Genomic DNA, 18,256 nt, shown 5'->3' with positions numbered 1-18,256 from the left:
CAAGGCAAACTTTTATGCGGACGACGCTCTCCTGGTTCTTACCAACCCTATCATCACCCTTCCTAACCTTCAGGTAACGCTGGATAACTTTTCCGCTATCTCGGGTCTTCGTATTAATCTTTCTAAGACCACAGCATTGAATATAACTCTTCCTGACGACCTAGTCCTGCATCTGCAGTCCCAATTTCCTTATCGCTGGGCATCTCAGTCTATTGACTATTTGGGGATCAAACTTACTTCCTCGTACTCAACTCTGTTTTCAGCCAACTATTATCCTCTACTGCGCTCCCTGACATCTCTTCTCCACTCTTGGCAATTTCCTTCACTTTCTTGGATAGGACGGATACATGCGGCTAAAATGACGATCCTCCCCAAGGCCCTCTATTTCTTTCGGACCCTACCCATACAAGTCCCCTCCTTTTTCCTACGTCTCTTGCAGAATAGAATTCTTCGGTTTATATGGGCTCACAAGCATCCCAGAGTTCCCAGAGCAACGCTCTATACTCACAGATTACAGGGTGGCCTGGGAGTTCCCAACCTGGCCAAGTATTACTTGGCGGCTCAGATCTCTCAACTGTCCATGTTATACGCTACCTCTGACGTCCCATTGTGGGTGCTTTTGGAACTGCCTAATTGTGCCCCGACTTCTTTAGAAGCGCTGCTCTGGCTTCCCCGTGGATTACGTCCCACCATGTTAAGCCCTTTAATGCTTCATAGTTTGAAGCTGTGGGATTCTGTTAGGTATTCCGGGAACTTGATGTCCCCCTTCCTACCTCTCCTACCGATTGTCAACAACCCTCTTTTTCTTCCAGGGTTGGAACAACCCCGTTCTTTCTCCTGGTGGACCACCCATGGTTTTTCCAGAGTGAAACACTTTTTATCCGCGCGTTCGTTCCCATCATGGGAGGCCCTTCGGGTGACACACGAGATTCCTAGACAAGAGTATTTTCGTTATTTGCAATTGCGCAATTGGATTCTTTCTCTTCGTCGTACCTCTACTTTTCCTTTTCGAACGACTTCTTTTGAGCACACTTGTCTACATTCTCCGGGGTCCCCAGGTCTTATTTCTTTGCTTTATGCATCTCTTAATAGTAGGTCGTCCTTATCGACCCTCTCCTATGTGACTCAATGGGAGCGAGACCTTGGTTCTGGTGTTGAGGGAGAGGACTGGAGCAAAGCTTGGACGTCAATTGCGAAGTGTTCATTTAACACTTCCATTCTAGAGGCCGCCTATAAAGTACTTCTGCGGTGGTACTGGGTTCCAGCTAGACTAGCCCGCGCTTATCCTGGTAGCAGTGACAGATGCTTTCGGAATTGTGGTCAACGTGGGGACGTCTTACATGTATGGTGGTCGTGCCCACGCTTGATCGGCTTTTGGTCAAGGGTCTTTGGCCTATTACAGACATTATTTCATGTGACGGTCCGTAGGGATGCCCGACTGGCTCTTTTACACTGCCCGATACTGGGCCTATTTGCGCCCCAACAGAAATTGGCCACGTATCTTTTTATTTCTGCCAAAAGGACTATTGCTCAGGCCTGGAAGACTCAGTCAGTTGCTTTCCAGGGGGTGAGATCCAGAATGACGGCTATGATGATTAATGAGCAGATGTCCAGTATATTGAAGGATTCGCATGCAAAATTCTTGAAAGTGTGGGAACCATGGATAAGTTATGCCTTTCCATCCCTGCCCCCAGTTATGGTCGGCTTTAGGAAGACTTGCTCCGGCGGGTCCCGTGTCCGTGATACTTGCCCTCTTCTGGGGCTTCTCTTTCTCTCTACTCTTTCGTTTTCCCTTCTCCTTCTTTCCTGTTTGCTTTCTCTGTCATTATTCTTCGTTATAAGGACCAACAATGCAAGCTGCTGTACTCCTAGGTACAGAAAGATATTTGTGTTTGTGACATAGGTCTATGTTTCAACCTGGTCCTTTATGGCCTGGGTTATAATTGATCTTGTTGTCTATTATGTGTTCATGCGCTATTTCTTACATTTTTTATATTTTTTTTGTTGTATGTTCTATGTCGCCCCTGTGTGGGCAAACCACGGCTTGTTAAAATTTTTTGAAAAATTTAATAAAAAATATTGGACAAGAAGGTTAGTATTTTTAATTTTCCTTTTACTGGACAGCAGCCAACATGTTACTGTATAAAATATTACCACTAATTGTACTGCATATTTCTGCCACCAATAGAAGCACTTGCACTACTAATAAAAATAGGAAGATGGTCCTGCTGAAATCATGACCTATATTTGGAGATGATATAAACGTTGCGCTGGGATGCTTCTTTATATTTATACAACAGGTACCAAGTCACTAAGAATGGTGTCACTGTGAGAGAATGCTGGCTTTGGAAGAGATGACAGAGCAATGACAGCAAACCAAGGCTAGAGTCTACACTCCATTAGGACAGGTTCATAGGACACAGATCATTTCTATGCTATGATGGAAGGCAAATTCTTAACCATAGTAACCATATTAAAACGGTGTTCTCAGCATGGACATTTAACCTCTGAGCCAAGACTTCGAATAAACACATTATTTCCAAAATGAGTCAATCTGGAATTTATCGAGTCACTCAAACAGGCAATTTAAAATGCACACTGCAGTCACACTGGGAAATGAAGTCTTATGTATACAATGAGTACCGTCTACCTGCTCAGGGCTCATTACATCATATGCCTGCTGGTGACCCCCGACGGTGCTGGCCACAATAATCAAATGAGCTCAGCTGAGCTTATAAGTTAATAAGGCGCACTGCTGAGCTTTGCTGGAAGCTTGACCTGACGGAGGGTCGAATTATGCCTTTAGGTTCCATCACTCTGTAAAGTACCTGGGCAGATTTAGCCCAACCATACAATACATTCTCCCAAGAACAAAGACCAGGGATAAATCTTCTGCCCTTACCAGGATACACAGACACTCATTGCCAACGATGGGGTGTGTGCAGTACTTCAGTTCATCTTCTACACACATAAGGGTAAAGCCTTGGAATGCACCAACACTGCATTCACACCTGAGCGTTTTGTTTTAAGGCAAAAATTAACGCTAATTTTACCGCATTTTTTGCCGCGATTTTGTTTAGGTCAAAATGTCACCAATCTTAAAAAAAAAATGCCCAAATCTCCCCGAATTGAGCAAAAAAAAAAAGGCTCCAGAACTTTAAGCTTCAGGCGTTTGGCTTTAGGCGACATGGGTGGAGATGTAAACCATCTCCATAGAGAATAGATTTTTTTTTCTCCTCCAGCATTTGATCTTCAGGTTTCAAGCTACAAAACGCTGAGGTGTGAATGGGACCCAACAGGGCAGGCAGAGAAGGGCAGGAAGTAAAAGCCCAGACTAAGATCCCTTTCACACCGAGGTGTTTTTCAGACGCTTTGGCGTTAAAAAAGTGCCTGAAAGTAGCCTCATCTGCAATCACAATGTGAAAGCCGAGTGCTTTCAGAGCCCTTTCACACTGCCAGCGCCTGAAAAACACTGGTAAAGCTCCGCTAAGACCCCTTTCACACTGGAGCGTTTTTCAGGCGCTTTGGCGGTAAAAAAGTGCCTCAATGGGAAGGGGCGCTTTGGGATAGCGGTATATTCAACGTTCCTAAAGCACTGCAAGAAGCTGCTTACGGGACTTTGACGCCCTGCCAGCACAGTGCCTCAGTGTGAAAGCACTCGGGCATTCACATTGGGATTGCAGACGAGGCTTCTTTCAGGAGCTTTTTAACACTAAGACCCCTTTCACACTGGGACGTTTTTCACACGCTTTAGTGTGAAAGCACTCGGGCTTCCACATTGGAATTGCAGACGCAGCTTCTTTCAGGCACTTAACGCTAAAGCGCCTGAAAAAAAATTCAGTGTGAAAAGGGGTCTAAGCGCATACATGACCCTTTGCTAGCCTTAAAACCCTCCTCTGCATACTCCTTGGTTGCTGTTGCTTATTTCTGGACTCAGAAGTCAAGCTCTCAGTAATACTCACAACTATCCTCCATGCTCGCACACCCACCAGTGGTCGGAGGAGCCAAGGACGTCAATAGACGTCCTCCTGGCATTGTAGAGTCACCTTGTGGCCGTCAATTTACAATGGCGGGGGGGAAAGAAGAAGAACAAGAAGAACAACCAGTTCCTTTAAAGCATGTTACACAGCACAGTGCTTGTGCTGTGCAACTTGGTCCCCTGCATCACCCAAAAACCTTGCTGATCCTGCCTAAGTATGCCCTCCCCTCTATAAACCGACCACGGTATATCATGGCTGCTGAGCCCCGACACCTTGGTCAGTTTACGTGCCTCCGTTACCCGCAGCCCTGCTCTCCTGTGTCCGACTGACGTCCGTGGCAGTGTACGGCTCCGCCTACTATAGCTGTGAGCCAGGCAGAGGAGAGCGTTGAGAAGTCACTTGAGTGCCTGAAGCGCGGTATACATGGTATAATGGGGGGGCAAATCAAGTTACATAACAGAGGTGGTGGCATGATCATATTATAGTGGCTTAACCACTAAAACTTGAGATTGTTGCCTTTCAGCACTGGCATTAACTTTATTTTTAATATCAGACCTAGGAGTCTGCAAGTAGGGTGCTCCAGCATTACAACAGGAGTGTTCTAAAATCACCATTAAAAAAAAAGGGGGGGAATGGGTAAATCCCATGCATTGTAGTTTTATGTGGATGAAGAACCAAATTGCTTAGCAGGTAAGCTCTGTTCCCTGGAAGCATTGCAACATTTAATTTCCAATTCTGAATGCAGTGTACTTATAAATCTTAATCGGGGTAAACATACATCAGGTTTAGGACACAATGTGAATGTGCAAGTGCAAGTGCAGATGTCATTTAAAATTCAATCACGCAACACCGATGACTAACGACTGGCACATCACACTCCTCCATTTTGGCCTGTCTGGAATTTAGCTAGATGGGACAACATTCAATTTGGAACTAAAGGGATATTATTAGTTCACACCAGACCCATCAATCTTCCTGTGTGACGTATCACCGTGACCTTCACCTATGGACAACTGCCAGCACACAATCTATGCATCAGCTGAATGTCCCACTTTCCTGCACGCCTCTACGGATTCATTCACAAGCTTGGTCACTTTCTCTCCTTCCTACGCTGAATTCATATAAATGGCACATCAACGTCGTCATTCTTTTGATAGGGAAGGGGTAGGAGCCTTTTTCTAGCCTCTTTATTGTCATCTGTTTCCATATTGAAAGATTTCCCCTTATTTCCTGTAAGGATATGAAGTGATGGAAAATCTCTCCAACAAAAACACCCGTTTAGAAGAATGGAGGCCATGCTTAAACGCACACAATGAGGTTTATTTACTTGCAAAATCTGGTGCAGCTGTGCATGGTAGCCAATCAGCTTCTAACTTATTTTTCAAATTAGGCCCTGGCAATTAAACCAGGAAGCCAATTGGTTTCTAGACAGTCCTGTACCAGGTTTTGCACTGTTCAGTTTTAGTAAATAACCCCCAATGTTTCTTGTAATCTGTGCTCTGCCCTGATAACCAATCATACAACCCAATAATTGTACAGTCGTCAAAGGGACAGGAAGTGAGGGGAAAATATGGGGCTCCACACAGAAATAAACGTAAAATAAGTGTTGGGGTTTATGCACAATGGGCATTTAGGAGTCTGTAGCTTGTGTTCTGCCAGAAAACTCCTCTCAAAATGCACCAGAATGCTTTTTCCTGCCTCTAAACGTCCTAATGTGCATAGACACATAGGATAACATTGAGCTGTGTCTACAGGTTTTTTAAGCCCAGTGTGCATGGACCCTTAACCAGTTAGCAACCACCCTATAGACGAAATACGTCTACAAGGCGGTTGCTTAACTCTGGGAGGGCGTCAATGTACGTCCTCCCAGAATCGCGCTCCCGCGCGCCCTGTGGGGCACGCACACGGGAGTCTCCGTGACCGCCGGGTCCTCCGGACCTGGCTGATCACGGATCACGGTAAATCGCCGCTGATAGCGGCGGTTTACCACGTGATCGCTCCGTCCAATGACGGAGCGATCACTAGTAAACAAACCGGCGTCATGTGATGACGCCGGTTCCTCCCTCTCCTCTCTGTACCGATCGGTACAGTGTAAGAGAGGAGAGGGGAGAGAGCGGAAGCAGCAGCAGCTGCTGCGGGCTGGATCTGTGACACATGCAGTCACAGATCCAGCCATCGATCCCTCCCTGTGCAACACTCTGCAATGCCCCCACACTCTGCAATGCCCCCACACTACTCCGCAATGCCCCCACACTACTCCGCAATGCCCCCACACTACTCCGCAATGCCCCGCAATGCCCCACAATACCCCACAATACTATGCAACGTCGTCTATGGGGATTTTTAAGTAGCGAAGTTTGGCGCCATTCCACGAGCGTGTGCAATTTTGAAGGGTGACATGTTGGGTATCTATTTACTCGGCGTAACTTCATCTTTCACATTTATGCAAAAGAATGAAGAAAAAATACTAAATTTGCCAAATTTTATAACAGAAACAAAGAAAAATTATTTTTTTTTACAGAATTTTCAGTCTTTTTTCTTTTATAGCGCAAAAAATAAAAAACCCAACGGTGATTAAATACCACCAAAAGAAAGCTCTATTTGTGTGAAAAAAAGGACGAAAATTTCATTTGGGTACAGTGTTGTATGACTGAGTAATTGTCATTCAAATTGTGAGAGCACCGAAAGCTGAAAATTGGTCTGGTTATTAAGGGGGTTTACGTGCCTAGTGGTCAAGTGGTTAAAAACTTTTCCTCACTAGCCGAGAAAGAAAAATTGGGGGGGTAGCTTGTTCAGCTTACTTCAAGGCGATTGTAAAGGGGAGAAAACAAAACAAAAAAAACACACACCTCTTTATGCTTGCATGCTCTGTACAAAGGAATTGCATATAAAGGCCCCCGGGCCTCCTCTTGTCGGGTCCCCCACTGGTGGTCCTGGCTCCTCCCTCTGTCCAGCGTCCCCATAGGAAACAGCTTCCCACAGGGGCACACGTGTGTGCTTGCTCCATTGGCACAGACAATGGGACTCAGCCCCACCCTGATCTGTCGCCGGTGTTATTCAACATCTATCTTCGTCCTCTTTTTTAAATCATCAGCAGCCAAAAACTGCTTTATCACTCATATGCAGATGACACGCAACTATACTTCCGCATTTGCAATAGAAAGGATCACCACCTCAATCTAGAGACATCTTTGATAGAGAACTGGATGACAAAGAGTTACCTTAAACTCAACGGAGCAAAAACAGAACCTCTCCTGTTTCACGCCAAGCGGATGAATCAACATTCTGGGCAAAATCATCTCCCCTAGCGCCAAAGTCAAAAGTCCCTGGGTCATCTTCGACTCCAACATGACAATGGACGCACAAATAGGTTCGGTAGTCAGCGGATCTCACCATCTGCTGCGCCTACTACGCAGACTTACTCCTTTTATTCCCAAAGAAGACATAGCGGTCGTAGTGGATCAATTGTCAACTACAGACTGGACTATGCGAATGCCCTTTACCTAGGACTCCCAAAGTCCTAGGTAAAATCCTTGTCAAATCCTGTGACAAGGGATCGGGGGCAAGTTACATTCTGTGTCTATGGATGCAACCAGCTCAGGATCAAGCCTGCACAAATGCCCACATAGTAAGCAGCTTTCTATGGGGGCACACTTAGAAGAAGAGGAACCAGGAGTGCCAGCGGAGGCCTGAGAAGCAGAGATTTGGGGCCACTCTGAAATTCCATTGCACAGAGCAGGTAAGTATATCAAGTTTGCTATATTAAAAAAAAAAAAAAAAAAGAACTTTACAATCACTTTAAAAAATTAGGTAGGAATTAGGGAAACCGGTAATCCCCCCCCCCCCCCGCCTTTCCCACCCCCACAACACGCAACTCTTCTTCTTTTCTGGCAGCAGATGGGAAGTTGCCTGTACAGCTGCCAGAACAGTGCTGAATACTGTATGTAGCTAATGCTACACAGTAGGATACAATGCACACAGCGAATAGAGCCTTCAAGCGTAACTCCACTTTTGTTGAGAGAAAAACATTCCCCACTGGGTGATGTACATGGTTTTAACAAACTGTTGCAGATTCCTACCTTTTGTTATTATGAAGAAATCCCTGTGTTTCCCTGTGTCCATGTAGGAAAGTGAGTCTAATGGGAGTGGTTTTATAATTATCCATAAGCTGTGCACCTGCAGGAAACCAAGGCCCGGTTCACATTGGTACGGCATACGCTCCGACTTTGGGAGCACGTGTCACATGACTTGTATAAATGAATGGTTCCATAGGAGAGCCATCTTCATTGGTCCGACACAAGTCAGTCCGACTTTGAAAAGGGTTCCTACACTACTTTGGTATTACTTCAGACCATTGAATATCATTGAAGTCAGATCAAAGTCGGATCATCAATATAACTGATCCGACTTTGGCAAGCGACTTAGGCTGTGAGGATGCAGAAGAACAGGAACCGCACACACAAAAAAAAAAAAAAAAAAAAATCAGTATTTGGGCAAGGTGCTTTGGGGTGGGCCAAAGCACCCACTCCCCTTCCTGACCTGCCAGGCTGTGTGTTCAGATAAATGTCTGGTAAGTATACCAGACCCAAAGGGTGGCCTTGGGGGGGAAATTTTGGTGTGGGGTTCTCTCCTCAAGATTCATACCAGACTCAAAGAGCCTGGTATTGTCGGAATCAAAGTCTGATCCCGTTCCTGGAAGTCGGACATGAAGAAGTTGCAGGGCAAAGTCAGATTTAGCCCAAGTTCACACTGGGCTGGGGTAGTGAAGCCGTGCAATTTTTAGCTGAACTCGCACGCCGCTGGCAGTCACGATTTTGGCTGCGATTTTAGAGACATCTGTGCAGGTTTCTGCACAGATGTAAACGTAAATCGCGTGCGGAAATCGCAAAAAGTAGTACAGAAACTACTTTTTGAAATCGGTGCAGTGCCGCAGATGCGGCATCGCACCGATTAGGGCGGTGCCATTGCCGGCAAATACCGCCATTTTGAAATGCGATTTGGCATGTCAAATCGCATGTCAAAACGCACCAGTGTGAACCAGGCCTCACAGTTTTAGGACTATAGTGTCGTAATAAAGAGAAAGATGCCGCTCAGGTGTGGAAGTCTTCAAAATAATTGCTTCTCCCAGAACCATGGTTGCAGGCGATGCATGTGAGATTGCAAAACAAAGAACGGATTCTTCTGGACAACCGCACTCCGAATAAAAATTGCCTTTATTGTAAATCCAAATAGAAAAACAGCACTACATGTCACAGCACACCGGCAGAGCTGACACGTTTCACACTATACTTAGTGTTTAATCATAGCTGCCGTACCAGTGTGAACCCAGCTTAATGAGGAAAGCTGCTGGACCTGCATCCCTTTAGGACGTGTTCCTATTGGGAGTATCTCACCAAAAATGTTGTTTTTGTTGCAGGGGATGCCTGAAATATGACTTGTATCTTGGTACAGACCTCTGGGAAAAATTGGTGAGCCAATGACACAAGCAGGAAATGTTTCTGGGGGCTGTTCTGTACACATTGTGTTCAGAACACCACCAGGTAGCCATATTGCACTGCATTTTCAGAAAATTACAGCAGCTGCAGATTACCGTTTTTCAATTTATAACATTTAATTACAATATGACTTGTGTCGCAATTGTATCCGCTATATTTTTTTTCTTTATTTGCCATTTCTCTCCCCATCCCCACCCCCCCATCAAGAAAGTAGATACCCTTTCAGCCAATCTTTAATGCATTCAGTGTGCATCCACGGTGGGCATTTGTGCAATTTGCGTTATGGGTGAACAAATAATAGCTGCACGTAATCAGTTTGTTTGTGGCCATAGCACAGAGTATAGCTGTAGTCCAGAGGCAGCGTCTGGCCACAGATATTTGGCAGTCTCAGTGTAGCCTCAAGCGTTAAAGCCCTAAGGTCACCATTTTTTTTTTTTTATAGTGAGGAAAGATTAGAACAGGTTTTTACTGCATTGTGCCAACTGGGTGGAGATTAAGCCTTGATTTCGGTTTCTGTATGTAGCGCCTGTGTACTTTATAGTACTGGTGCTAGTCAAATTTAAGGGTAAGATCAGAGTGTAGTTAAACTCTGATCCAGATTGTCAAGTGCAAAACAGGGTCTCTGTCTCAGCTTGGCTGTGCTGTAGGCTTTTTCTGTTGTACCGGGGTGTTCTTCCAGCCCCGGTGCTGCAGGTGGCAGCAGTGGAGTCAAGGCAATATGGCCTACTTGGCCGGGGCGTGCTTGCCACGTGGTGTTCCTGGACCATGTTGGCCTGGAGCATCTGAACAGCGACGGGGACCCAGTGAGTGACGGTTCCCACTTCTGAAGATTCCATGCTGTACTGCTGTTCGGTGGGGAGTCGGTCCTGAGAAGCGCCATTGAGAGGTTGGCGGTCCAAAGGGGCCTGGACGGACCACCAGGGATCAAGGTAGCCGCACACTGAGGGATTGATCATCTGTCAGACGGCACCTGGGCGACAAATTGAAGGAGATCCTGGCGTAACTTATCCAAGGAGGGATATCTACAAGAATTTAATCCAGAGAGGGCCTTTGGCAGAGGCGTCTTTCTGAGGCTCACTGAGGGAGGTCTGTGGCAGAGGCCATCTCCTCAAGTTCACCAAGGAGGGTCTGTGGCAGAGACTTTATCCTACAATTGTCCGAGTGATACTCCGGCTGCCAGGTCAGTGAGAGAGACCTGCCCGGGTACACTAAACCCACTCCGGCAGGAGTGGCGCAGAGAAACGTTACGCCTGGGAGCAGGACTGTTTTCTATTATCACGCCTGAATCTGCTGTTCTCCTTTCTTCTTCAACTTTACTTTCCTCACCACAAGTTTACCATTTTTCCCCCGGCTGGGTAATAAAGAGCACCTGTCTGGACATTCCTTTTACTTCTACTATATGCAATATGCATCATTCACCCCTCGGAATTCGGAGGAGTCATGAGGTAATGTGCCGTCCAAAAATCCAGCAGCTCCTCCGGGGGTAGTGCTACATGTAAGGCCAGCTCAAAAAAAAAAAATAGGGGGAAAACGTGTCAGACAGCGAGGACCAGATGGCAATTAATCCGTTGCTGTTCCATGTCACCAATTGATGACTTCCACTATAAATTTCTATCCTTGCGATCTTTAAGCAGTTTAACCTGCTCGATGCAAAAAAAAAAAAAAAAAAGAAGAAGGTTAGAGTTGGGCTTTAAGCATTTTTTTAAGCCTAGCAAATGATTAGCTGCAGTCACTTCAGTGAAAGACTTTAGTGCAGCTTTACAGCTGGAATTCCATGCATACACACACCTGATTCCACACATACCTGTCACACGTCACAGATTCGCTATAAACCAAGCAGGATTGGTCCGCACTCGCATATCATCCCTGACACTCTAGGACAGTTGTAGCCGCTCTGTGAATGCGGCTCATAGCTCAGTACACAAATCACACACCCGAGTCTATAGATAAAATAACTGGGCCACGCCAAAGTCATTCATGTCAGTTTCAATGAAGCGTTAGAAATGCTAAATTTGCAGGCCTGGCACACAAAAAAAGAAGCAAACCCTTGGGCTTTTTTTTTTTAGGCATGTCAACCTAATTAAATAGGACTGAGATTTCAAGCTTTAAAACCTGTAGATTTTTTTAAATCGGAAAAACCTGTCACAAACCCGAGTAATTAAAACGGAGCACAAACAAGAACAAAAGTCACCTCCAGTGTAAAGCTCATGTGGAAGTGAACAGCAGATCCAGGGATTTTAGCAGCTAAAGTCATATGCACATCAACATCTTCCATGTAAGAGAAGCCCCAGTTCTTTCCAAATCACCCCATTGGTCAACAAGGCTGTCTGTCTATAACACCGAAGGACTATAATGAAGGTCTAGGCCAGTGTTTCTCAACCAGGGTCCCTTCAACCATGAGAAATGTCTGCCTTTCAGATAAGTTCCCACTGATAGCATTGATCTTTTTAGCTGTAAAGGGGGCAATTCTTCCCAATGACAAGTGTAAGGAGTATTCTTCCCATTGACTGTCACACTAATGGTTTACGAGTTATGTTACAACCAAAAACACACTTGTCTTTTGGGGATTTTATGTGATAGATCAACACAAAGTGGCACATAATTGTGAAGTGGAAGGAAAATGATTTTAATCTTTTTTTTTTACAAATATGTGAAAAGTGTGGCGTGCATTTGTATTCAGCCCCTTTATCCTGATAACTAAAATCTTGTGGAACCAATTGCCTTCATAAGTCACCCAATCAGTAAATAGAGTCCACCCGTGTGTAATTTAATCTCAGTATACAGTTCTTTGAAGCCCTCTGAGGTTTGTTAGAGAATCTTAGTGAACAAACCACATCATGCAGGCCAAGGAACACACCAGACAGGTCAGGGATAACGTTGGAGAAGTTTAAAGCAGGGTTAAATGGGAGTATGGCACAACTGTAAACCTACCAAGACATGGCTGTCCACCTAAACTGACTGGCCGGGCAAGGAGACCATTAATCAGAGAAGCAGCCAAGAGGCCCATGGTAACTCTGGAGGAGCTGCAGAGATCCACAGCTCAGGTGGGAGGATCTGTCCACAGGACAGCCATTAGCCGTGCTCTCCACAAATATGGTCTTTATAGAAGAGTTGCAAGAAAAAAGCCAATGTTGAAAGAAAGCCATAAGAAGTCCGTTTACAGTTTGCGAGAAGCCATGTGGGGGACACAGCAAACATGTGGAAGAAGGTGCTCTGGTCAGATGAGACCAAAACTGAACTTTTTAGCCTAAATGCAAAACGTTATGCGTGGCAGAAAACTGCCTATAAAGTCCATGAATAGCCCCTTGCATTCCTCTCTTTCAACATATTTTAGGACGTGGCACATTTATTATTTCAATGTATCCACAGTACCACTCTGCGTGATACATCTTCTCTCCATTTAGAAAACCAACACTGCACATGATCCTGAATATACCTTCCCTACTTTGAAACATGGTGGTGGCAGCATCATGTTGTGTGGATGCTTTTCTTAAGCAGCGACATGGAAGCTGGTCAGAGTTGATGGGGCCAAATACAGGGCAATCTTAGAAGAAATCATGCTAGAGTCTGCAAAAGACTTGACTGGGGCGGAGGATCACATTCCAGCAGCACAATCACCCTAAACATACAGCCAAAGCTACAATCGAATAGTTCGATCAAAGCATATTCTTGTGTTGGATTGTCCCAGTCAAAGTCCAGACCTAAATCCAATTGAGAATCTGTCGTAAGACAAGAATCTGTGGCTGTTCACAGACCCTCTCCATCCAATCTAACAGAGCTTGAGACATTTTGCAAAGAGGAATGGCCAAAAATTGCACTCTAGATGTGCAAAGCTGGTGGAGACATACCCAAAAAGACTTGCAGCTGTAATTGCAGCAAAAGGTGGTTCTACAAAATATTGACTCAGGGGGCTGAATAAAAATGCACGCCACACTTTTCACATATTTGTAAAACATGTTGAATATCATTTTCCTTCCACTTCACAACTATTTGCCACTTTGTGTTGGTCTATCACATATAATCCCAATAAAACACATTTACGTTTTTGGTTGTAACATGACAAAACGTGGACAAATTTCAAAAGGGTGTGAATTTTTCAAGGCACTGAATATGGTGTATGCAATTGATACAAGGGGGATACAAGTTTTCAAATAAGTAAATTAAGCATCTAGGTTGGGTATTTGGTGAACACACACACTGGGTCAGCCTACAGGGCACTTGTGTCAGAATATACAAACTGCCACTGCTCATTTTCTTTCTGCAAATGCTAGTTGGCTGCTTTATACTGATCCAATTGCTTCAGTACTGGAGATTTCCATTGCAAATTGGATTAACTCTACGCGTTTCCAAGATGAACGCTTCTTCTTCAGAAGAGTAATTAAGGGGATTCTTGAATGACTAAGATCTAGGAAGCATACACCGCTAAAAAATATTCATAGGGCAAGTGCAGGGGCACGTGGAGAAAGACCCTCAGGAAGCCACGGAAGACCACAGATGTACAACAACCTTGTAATGTCCAATCATCTGCTCACCTCTCTCCATACCCATCAAGTCCTAAATTTACTTCAATCCAATAGTACTGTAGTATATTAAAGGTGTCAATGATGAAAGGTCAAGTCACTAAGCGCCAATGGTTATGCACTGGTGTTTCAACCTCATAACTATTTGATTAGCAACACTAATCCCAACACCCTAGAACGAGATATGGAAGGAGGAAGAGCCAGATCCCTCTCCCGCCACAGTGTCAACCCCATGGCCATGTGTATATGGGTGTGCATACATACACACCCACCAACCCATCCACACAGACACGCAAGTTCCATAAGCAAGTTCTACTTCCCACTAATGCAGCACATTGTTGTACCTTGTTCTTCCTTGCAGGTCTGCTAGAGCAGGCAGGCTCTGTCCAATTGAAACCAAACTCTTCATATACTTTAATGGTATAAAAGACTCAAAACTCTCGGCAGCCACTAGCCATGGGATATTTGCCTAGGCTTTAGGTCAGATAAAGCAGCTCACCTAAAAGGAGTTTTTCTAAGTGAATGAGTATTTTGGTACTTTATTCTAAACAAGAATGTGATGTGGCAATGCTAGCCATTACCAAATTACAATTTTGTTTAGAATAAATACAGTACCAAAATGAAGTATTCATTTTAGCGGCACATTCAATAAGTTCACCTTTGGGAACATGTTACCTGCTCCACCTGTTTTTAGGGTGGAACAGGTAACATGTTCCCACTGCTGCAGTCGCTCCCCTCTTTCCCTGTGACAGCAGTACGGGGGAAAAGCTCCCTGTACTAGCATGTCTTTTTCAAAGGAACACAGCCCTGCAAGGCTCCGCCCACACGGTTGCGTCATTTATCCACAGAGTTCTGTGAATGAATGAACTACAAGTCCTTGAGAGCTGTGGTATTTCATGAAGTCTTCCTGTCAGTGTGAAACTGCCCGGCCATACGATGTACGAGCAGGCGGCTCACACCGACAGTCTGCAGGCGACCTGCATGGCATACAGCAATCTGCAGAATGCTGGCGCAATGCTTTTCAGGCTCCTAAAGAAAGAAAAAAAAAAAAGAATAGCAAATGTACATTTTTTTTTACCTGCAAAAAAAGGTGCATTTAAAAAAAAAAAAAAATGAGTGAACTTATCCTTTAATGTTATGAGATAATAATCTAAAAAACATTATTGTATTGGTTCATTTAGCCTTAATTGATCAACATAGGAAAAACAACATTTACTCCATCCCGCGACCTAAAAAGGTTCTGCCATTCTTTTGTCTGCGTTTTTGCGTAGAGCGACGAGACCTGGAGCACTGTGCATGCCAGCTGCAAGGTGCACAGAGCAATTAGTACACTACTCCCTTGTGATTTAGCTTCTCTCTCTTCTAGAATCTGCGAACAGTCGCTGTGTACTGAATGGGTGGCACCTGGAAGCACACTCCAGATAAACCCAAGTCTGATGCTTGAACAAATAAATCAAAGCTTGCAAGTAGTGCAAAAGTAGTCCGGAACAGCACAAAAAATTAACTAAATCTGGATTAGAGCATTCTGACATATTTAACCCTAATGAGGCCAAATCCCCTTAAGCTCATTAGCAGATCTCTCTAATCTACTGTCTGTGGTATACAGGGAAATAAAGGGAAAAAAAATGTTCAAAAGATATAAACCTTGTTCTATAAATGCTTCAATATACAAGCTGTTCAGAAAGTGATGTGCACATCATAGTGACCTACAGCAACCAGATTCCAGTTTAAGGCTATGGGATCTGTAAGACTAATCCTGACAGGTTTCTACACTTTGCACATTGCCCTTCATCATAGCGAACAAGCCTTTTGAGTGTGCTACATGTATTAGGCTAATAAATCAATGCATATTCATTTTTCTCATGACATAAGGCGGCACTAACCTGGGTCCTCAGGACAGAGGACACTCCCCATATAAGTGGAAATCCATCGGTTCCTAAACATTGTTCCTCTGCCAGTAACACAATGTCCTTATGTCAGACAGAACCAAAGCCTCAGGCCGCTTCCAGAGAGCTTCAGGAGAGAGCAATTTCCCAGCACTGCACTGAGCCTGTCAGGCTGGAGAGGCTGAGCACAGCGAATGCATAGCAATGGGCTGGAAAGCTGGAGGAACCCAAGCCAGTAATCAGATTACAAACAGAAATTAGGCACTCAAATGCGGATTGGGTCATAGGGATAGAGAGATGCTGAAAACTCCAACTCCAGCCAAATTAAGACACATGCTTCAGAAATGACAGATCAAAAAAAAAAAAAGAAAAACAGCAGGAAGTACAGAAGACTCGAAAATAAAAAAAAGGAGTGTACTGAGCTCCTCCTAGCTATCAGATTATCACACGAGTGCTACAGCCAGCCACAGATATTAAAGTCCAGTTCAACTTTCAGTTTAAAATCAGTTAAATGCATTCCACATGAATCAAAACAAAAAATGCTGTGCAAAGTGTTCTTTAAAAGGCAGCCACAGTGAGTTGAAAAGCAAATCTCTTGCCAGAATGCTGAAAAGGACCCTTGTTGGTTTTGTAGAGATAGTGGTCTCTGCACAGGTTCAACACACATCCCCCCCCCCCCATCCCACTTGGTCAGACCTACAGCTCTCGAAAAGCAACATTTGCACTTCCTGCTGTCTGGAGCGCTCCATCTCTTAGTAGGGGGTGTTTTGAAATGCTGTCCTTCTCTACCACATGTTGGTAAAGGTCTTCTATTAGGGCCATTGCTGCCCAAAGAAAACACACCAATGCCCCTTTCACATGGGGTGAATTCCGTTCTGATCAGCTCCCAGATCCCCTGCTGATCAGAGCATAGCGGGGAAAATGACACATTTGTGCCCACGCAGCTTCTGCCGAGCAGACATGGACAGACTGCGCTCTGCTCCATGGGCCGCCGGGAGTAAAACTGAATCCGCAGTCCATTTACACCAGAATACCTTCCAATCTGCCTAAACGGAAGACTTACATTTGTTGACTAAAATAAGTCAACTAAATGAATACCGTTTTAGTCGCCTAAAATAGGACAAACTAAAAATGGCATTTTAGTCAAGACGAAGACCAAAACTAAATTGAAATAAGACTTCAAAATGTTCATACCTCAATACCATAAAAAACATATTCGATTTTTCACTCCAGCAGAATATAATGAGTTTGGAAATTGTAGAGAAATGTTAACTAATGCAATACAAAATTTGTTTTGGTCAACTAAAATGTAGCAGAGATTTAGTCGACTAAATACGACTAAAAACGAACAAATTGCAGAAGACTAAAATGGAACCAAAACTAAAATGCCATTTTAGTCCCAAGACCAAGACTAAAACTAAATCGAAATTTGCTGTCAAATATAACACTGACGGAAGAGGACGGATGCCCTTCTGTTTTTTTTTTTGCAGACTGGATTGAACCCATAAGAATGCATGGACTTGCCGATCAGGTCAGCCAGGAAAAACTGACAGGCGGATGCGATTGGAACCCCCATGTAAAGCCTTTAGCCTCTGTAAGTGGTTCGTTTTCATGCAACTTGAATGCATTTAAGCAGATTTAAACAGTTCAGTTGGGATTTAAAGGGTTACCAAGATAACAGCCTATACAGATAAGGTGCGTCTGTAGATAAAAATAAACTGTACAGCTTTGACTAAAGTTGAATAATGCCCTTTCTATAGGTGTGGGCCATTTACTTACCCAAGGAAGCCCCACCTGAAAACTCCCAGAATGTTACCAAGGTTGGCTATACATTTTTCTTCTATAGTTCTACTTTAGGCCCCTTTCACACTGGGGCATTTTTCGAGCGTTATTCGAACAAAGCCTCATCTGCAATTCCAATGTGCTGTTAAAGCACCACTAAGACCAACGTTTTAGGGTGTTTTTGCAGTGCCTCAGTGTGAAAGGGTAAGGCCTTTTTACAGCGCTTTCAATTCATTTCAATGGAGAGGGGCGTTTTTGGAGCGTTTTTTTTTAGCCCCCAAAAGCTGCTCCAAAGATGCTGCTTGCAGGACTCCTCAACTCCCCGCCAGTGCAACGCCTCAGTGTGAAAGGGTAAGGCGTTTTTACAGCGCTTTCAATTCATTTCAATGGAGAGGGGTGTTTTTGGAGTGTTTTTTTTTTCAGCGCCCAAAAGCTGCGCCAAAGATGCTGCTTGCAGGACTCAGTGTGAAAGGGTCCATTGAGATGCATGGAGAGCATTCTATGAGCGTTTTAATAGCGATTTTTTACGTTAAAATGCTGTAAAAACGCTTCAGTGTGAAAGGGGTCCAAGATTTAACAAAACCTTATATGAG

General features: G+C 44.4%; 1 protein-coding gene across 16 annotated transcripts in view; it reads right to left on the bottom strand.

Annotated features, from left to right (window-relative positions):
- SVIL (supervillin) overlaps positions 1-16,050 on the bottom strand; it is a 198,830-nt gene extending 182,780 nt beyond the window's left edge. For 7 of the 16 annotated variants that reach the window (XM_040352607.1, XM_040352606.1, XM_040352610.1 and 4 more), the window contains exon 1: positions 15,879-16,049. In XM_040352607.1, coding sequence (XP_040208541.1) covers positions 15,879-15,939 — 61 coding nt within the window. In that variant the 5' untranslated portion in view covers positions 15,940-16,049. Of the gene's footprint in view, positions 1-15,878 lie in introns of all 16 variants that reach the window. The other 9 variants (XM_040352612.1, XM_040352617.1, XM_040352604.1 and 6 more) reach the window with 8 other exon arrangements.
- Between the last annotated feature and the right edge of the window lie 2,206 nt (positions 16,051-18,256).

The sequence above is a fragment of the Rana temporaria genome, chromosome 5 (genome assembly GCF_905171775.1).
Source record: "Rana temporaria chromosome 5, aRanTem1.1, whole genome shotgun sequence".
Lineage (NCBI taxonomy): Eukaryota > Metazoa > Chordata > Amphibia > Anura > Ranidae > Rana > Rana temporaria.
This window is presented reverse-complemented; position numbering and strand designations above follow the sequence as displayed.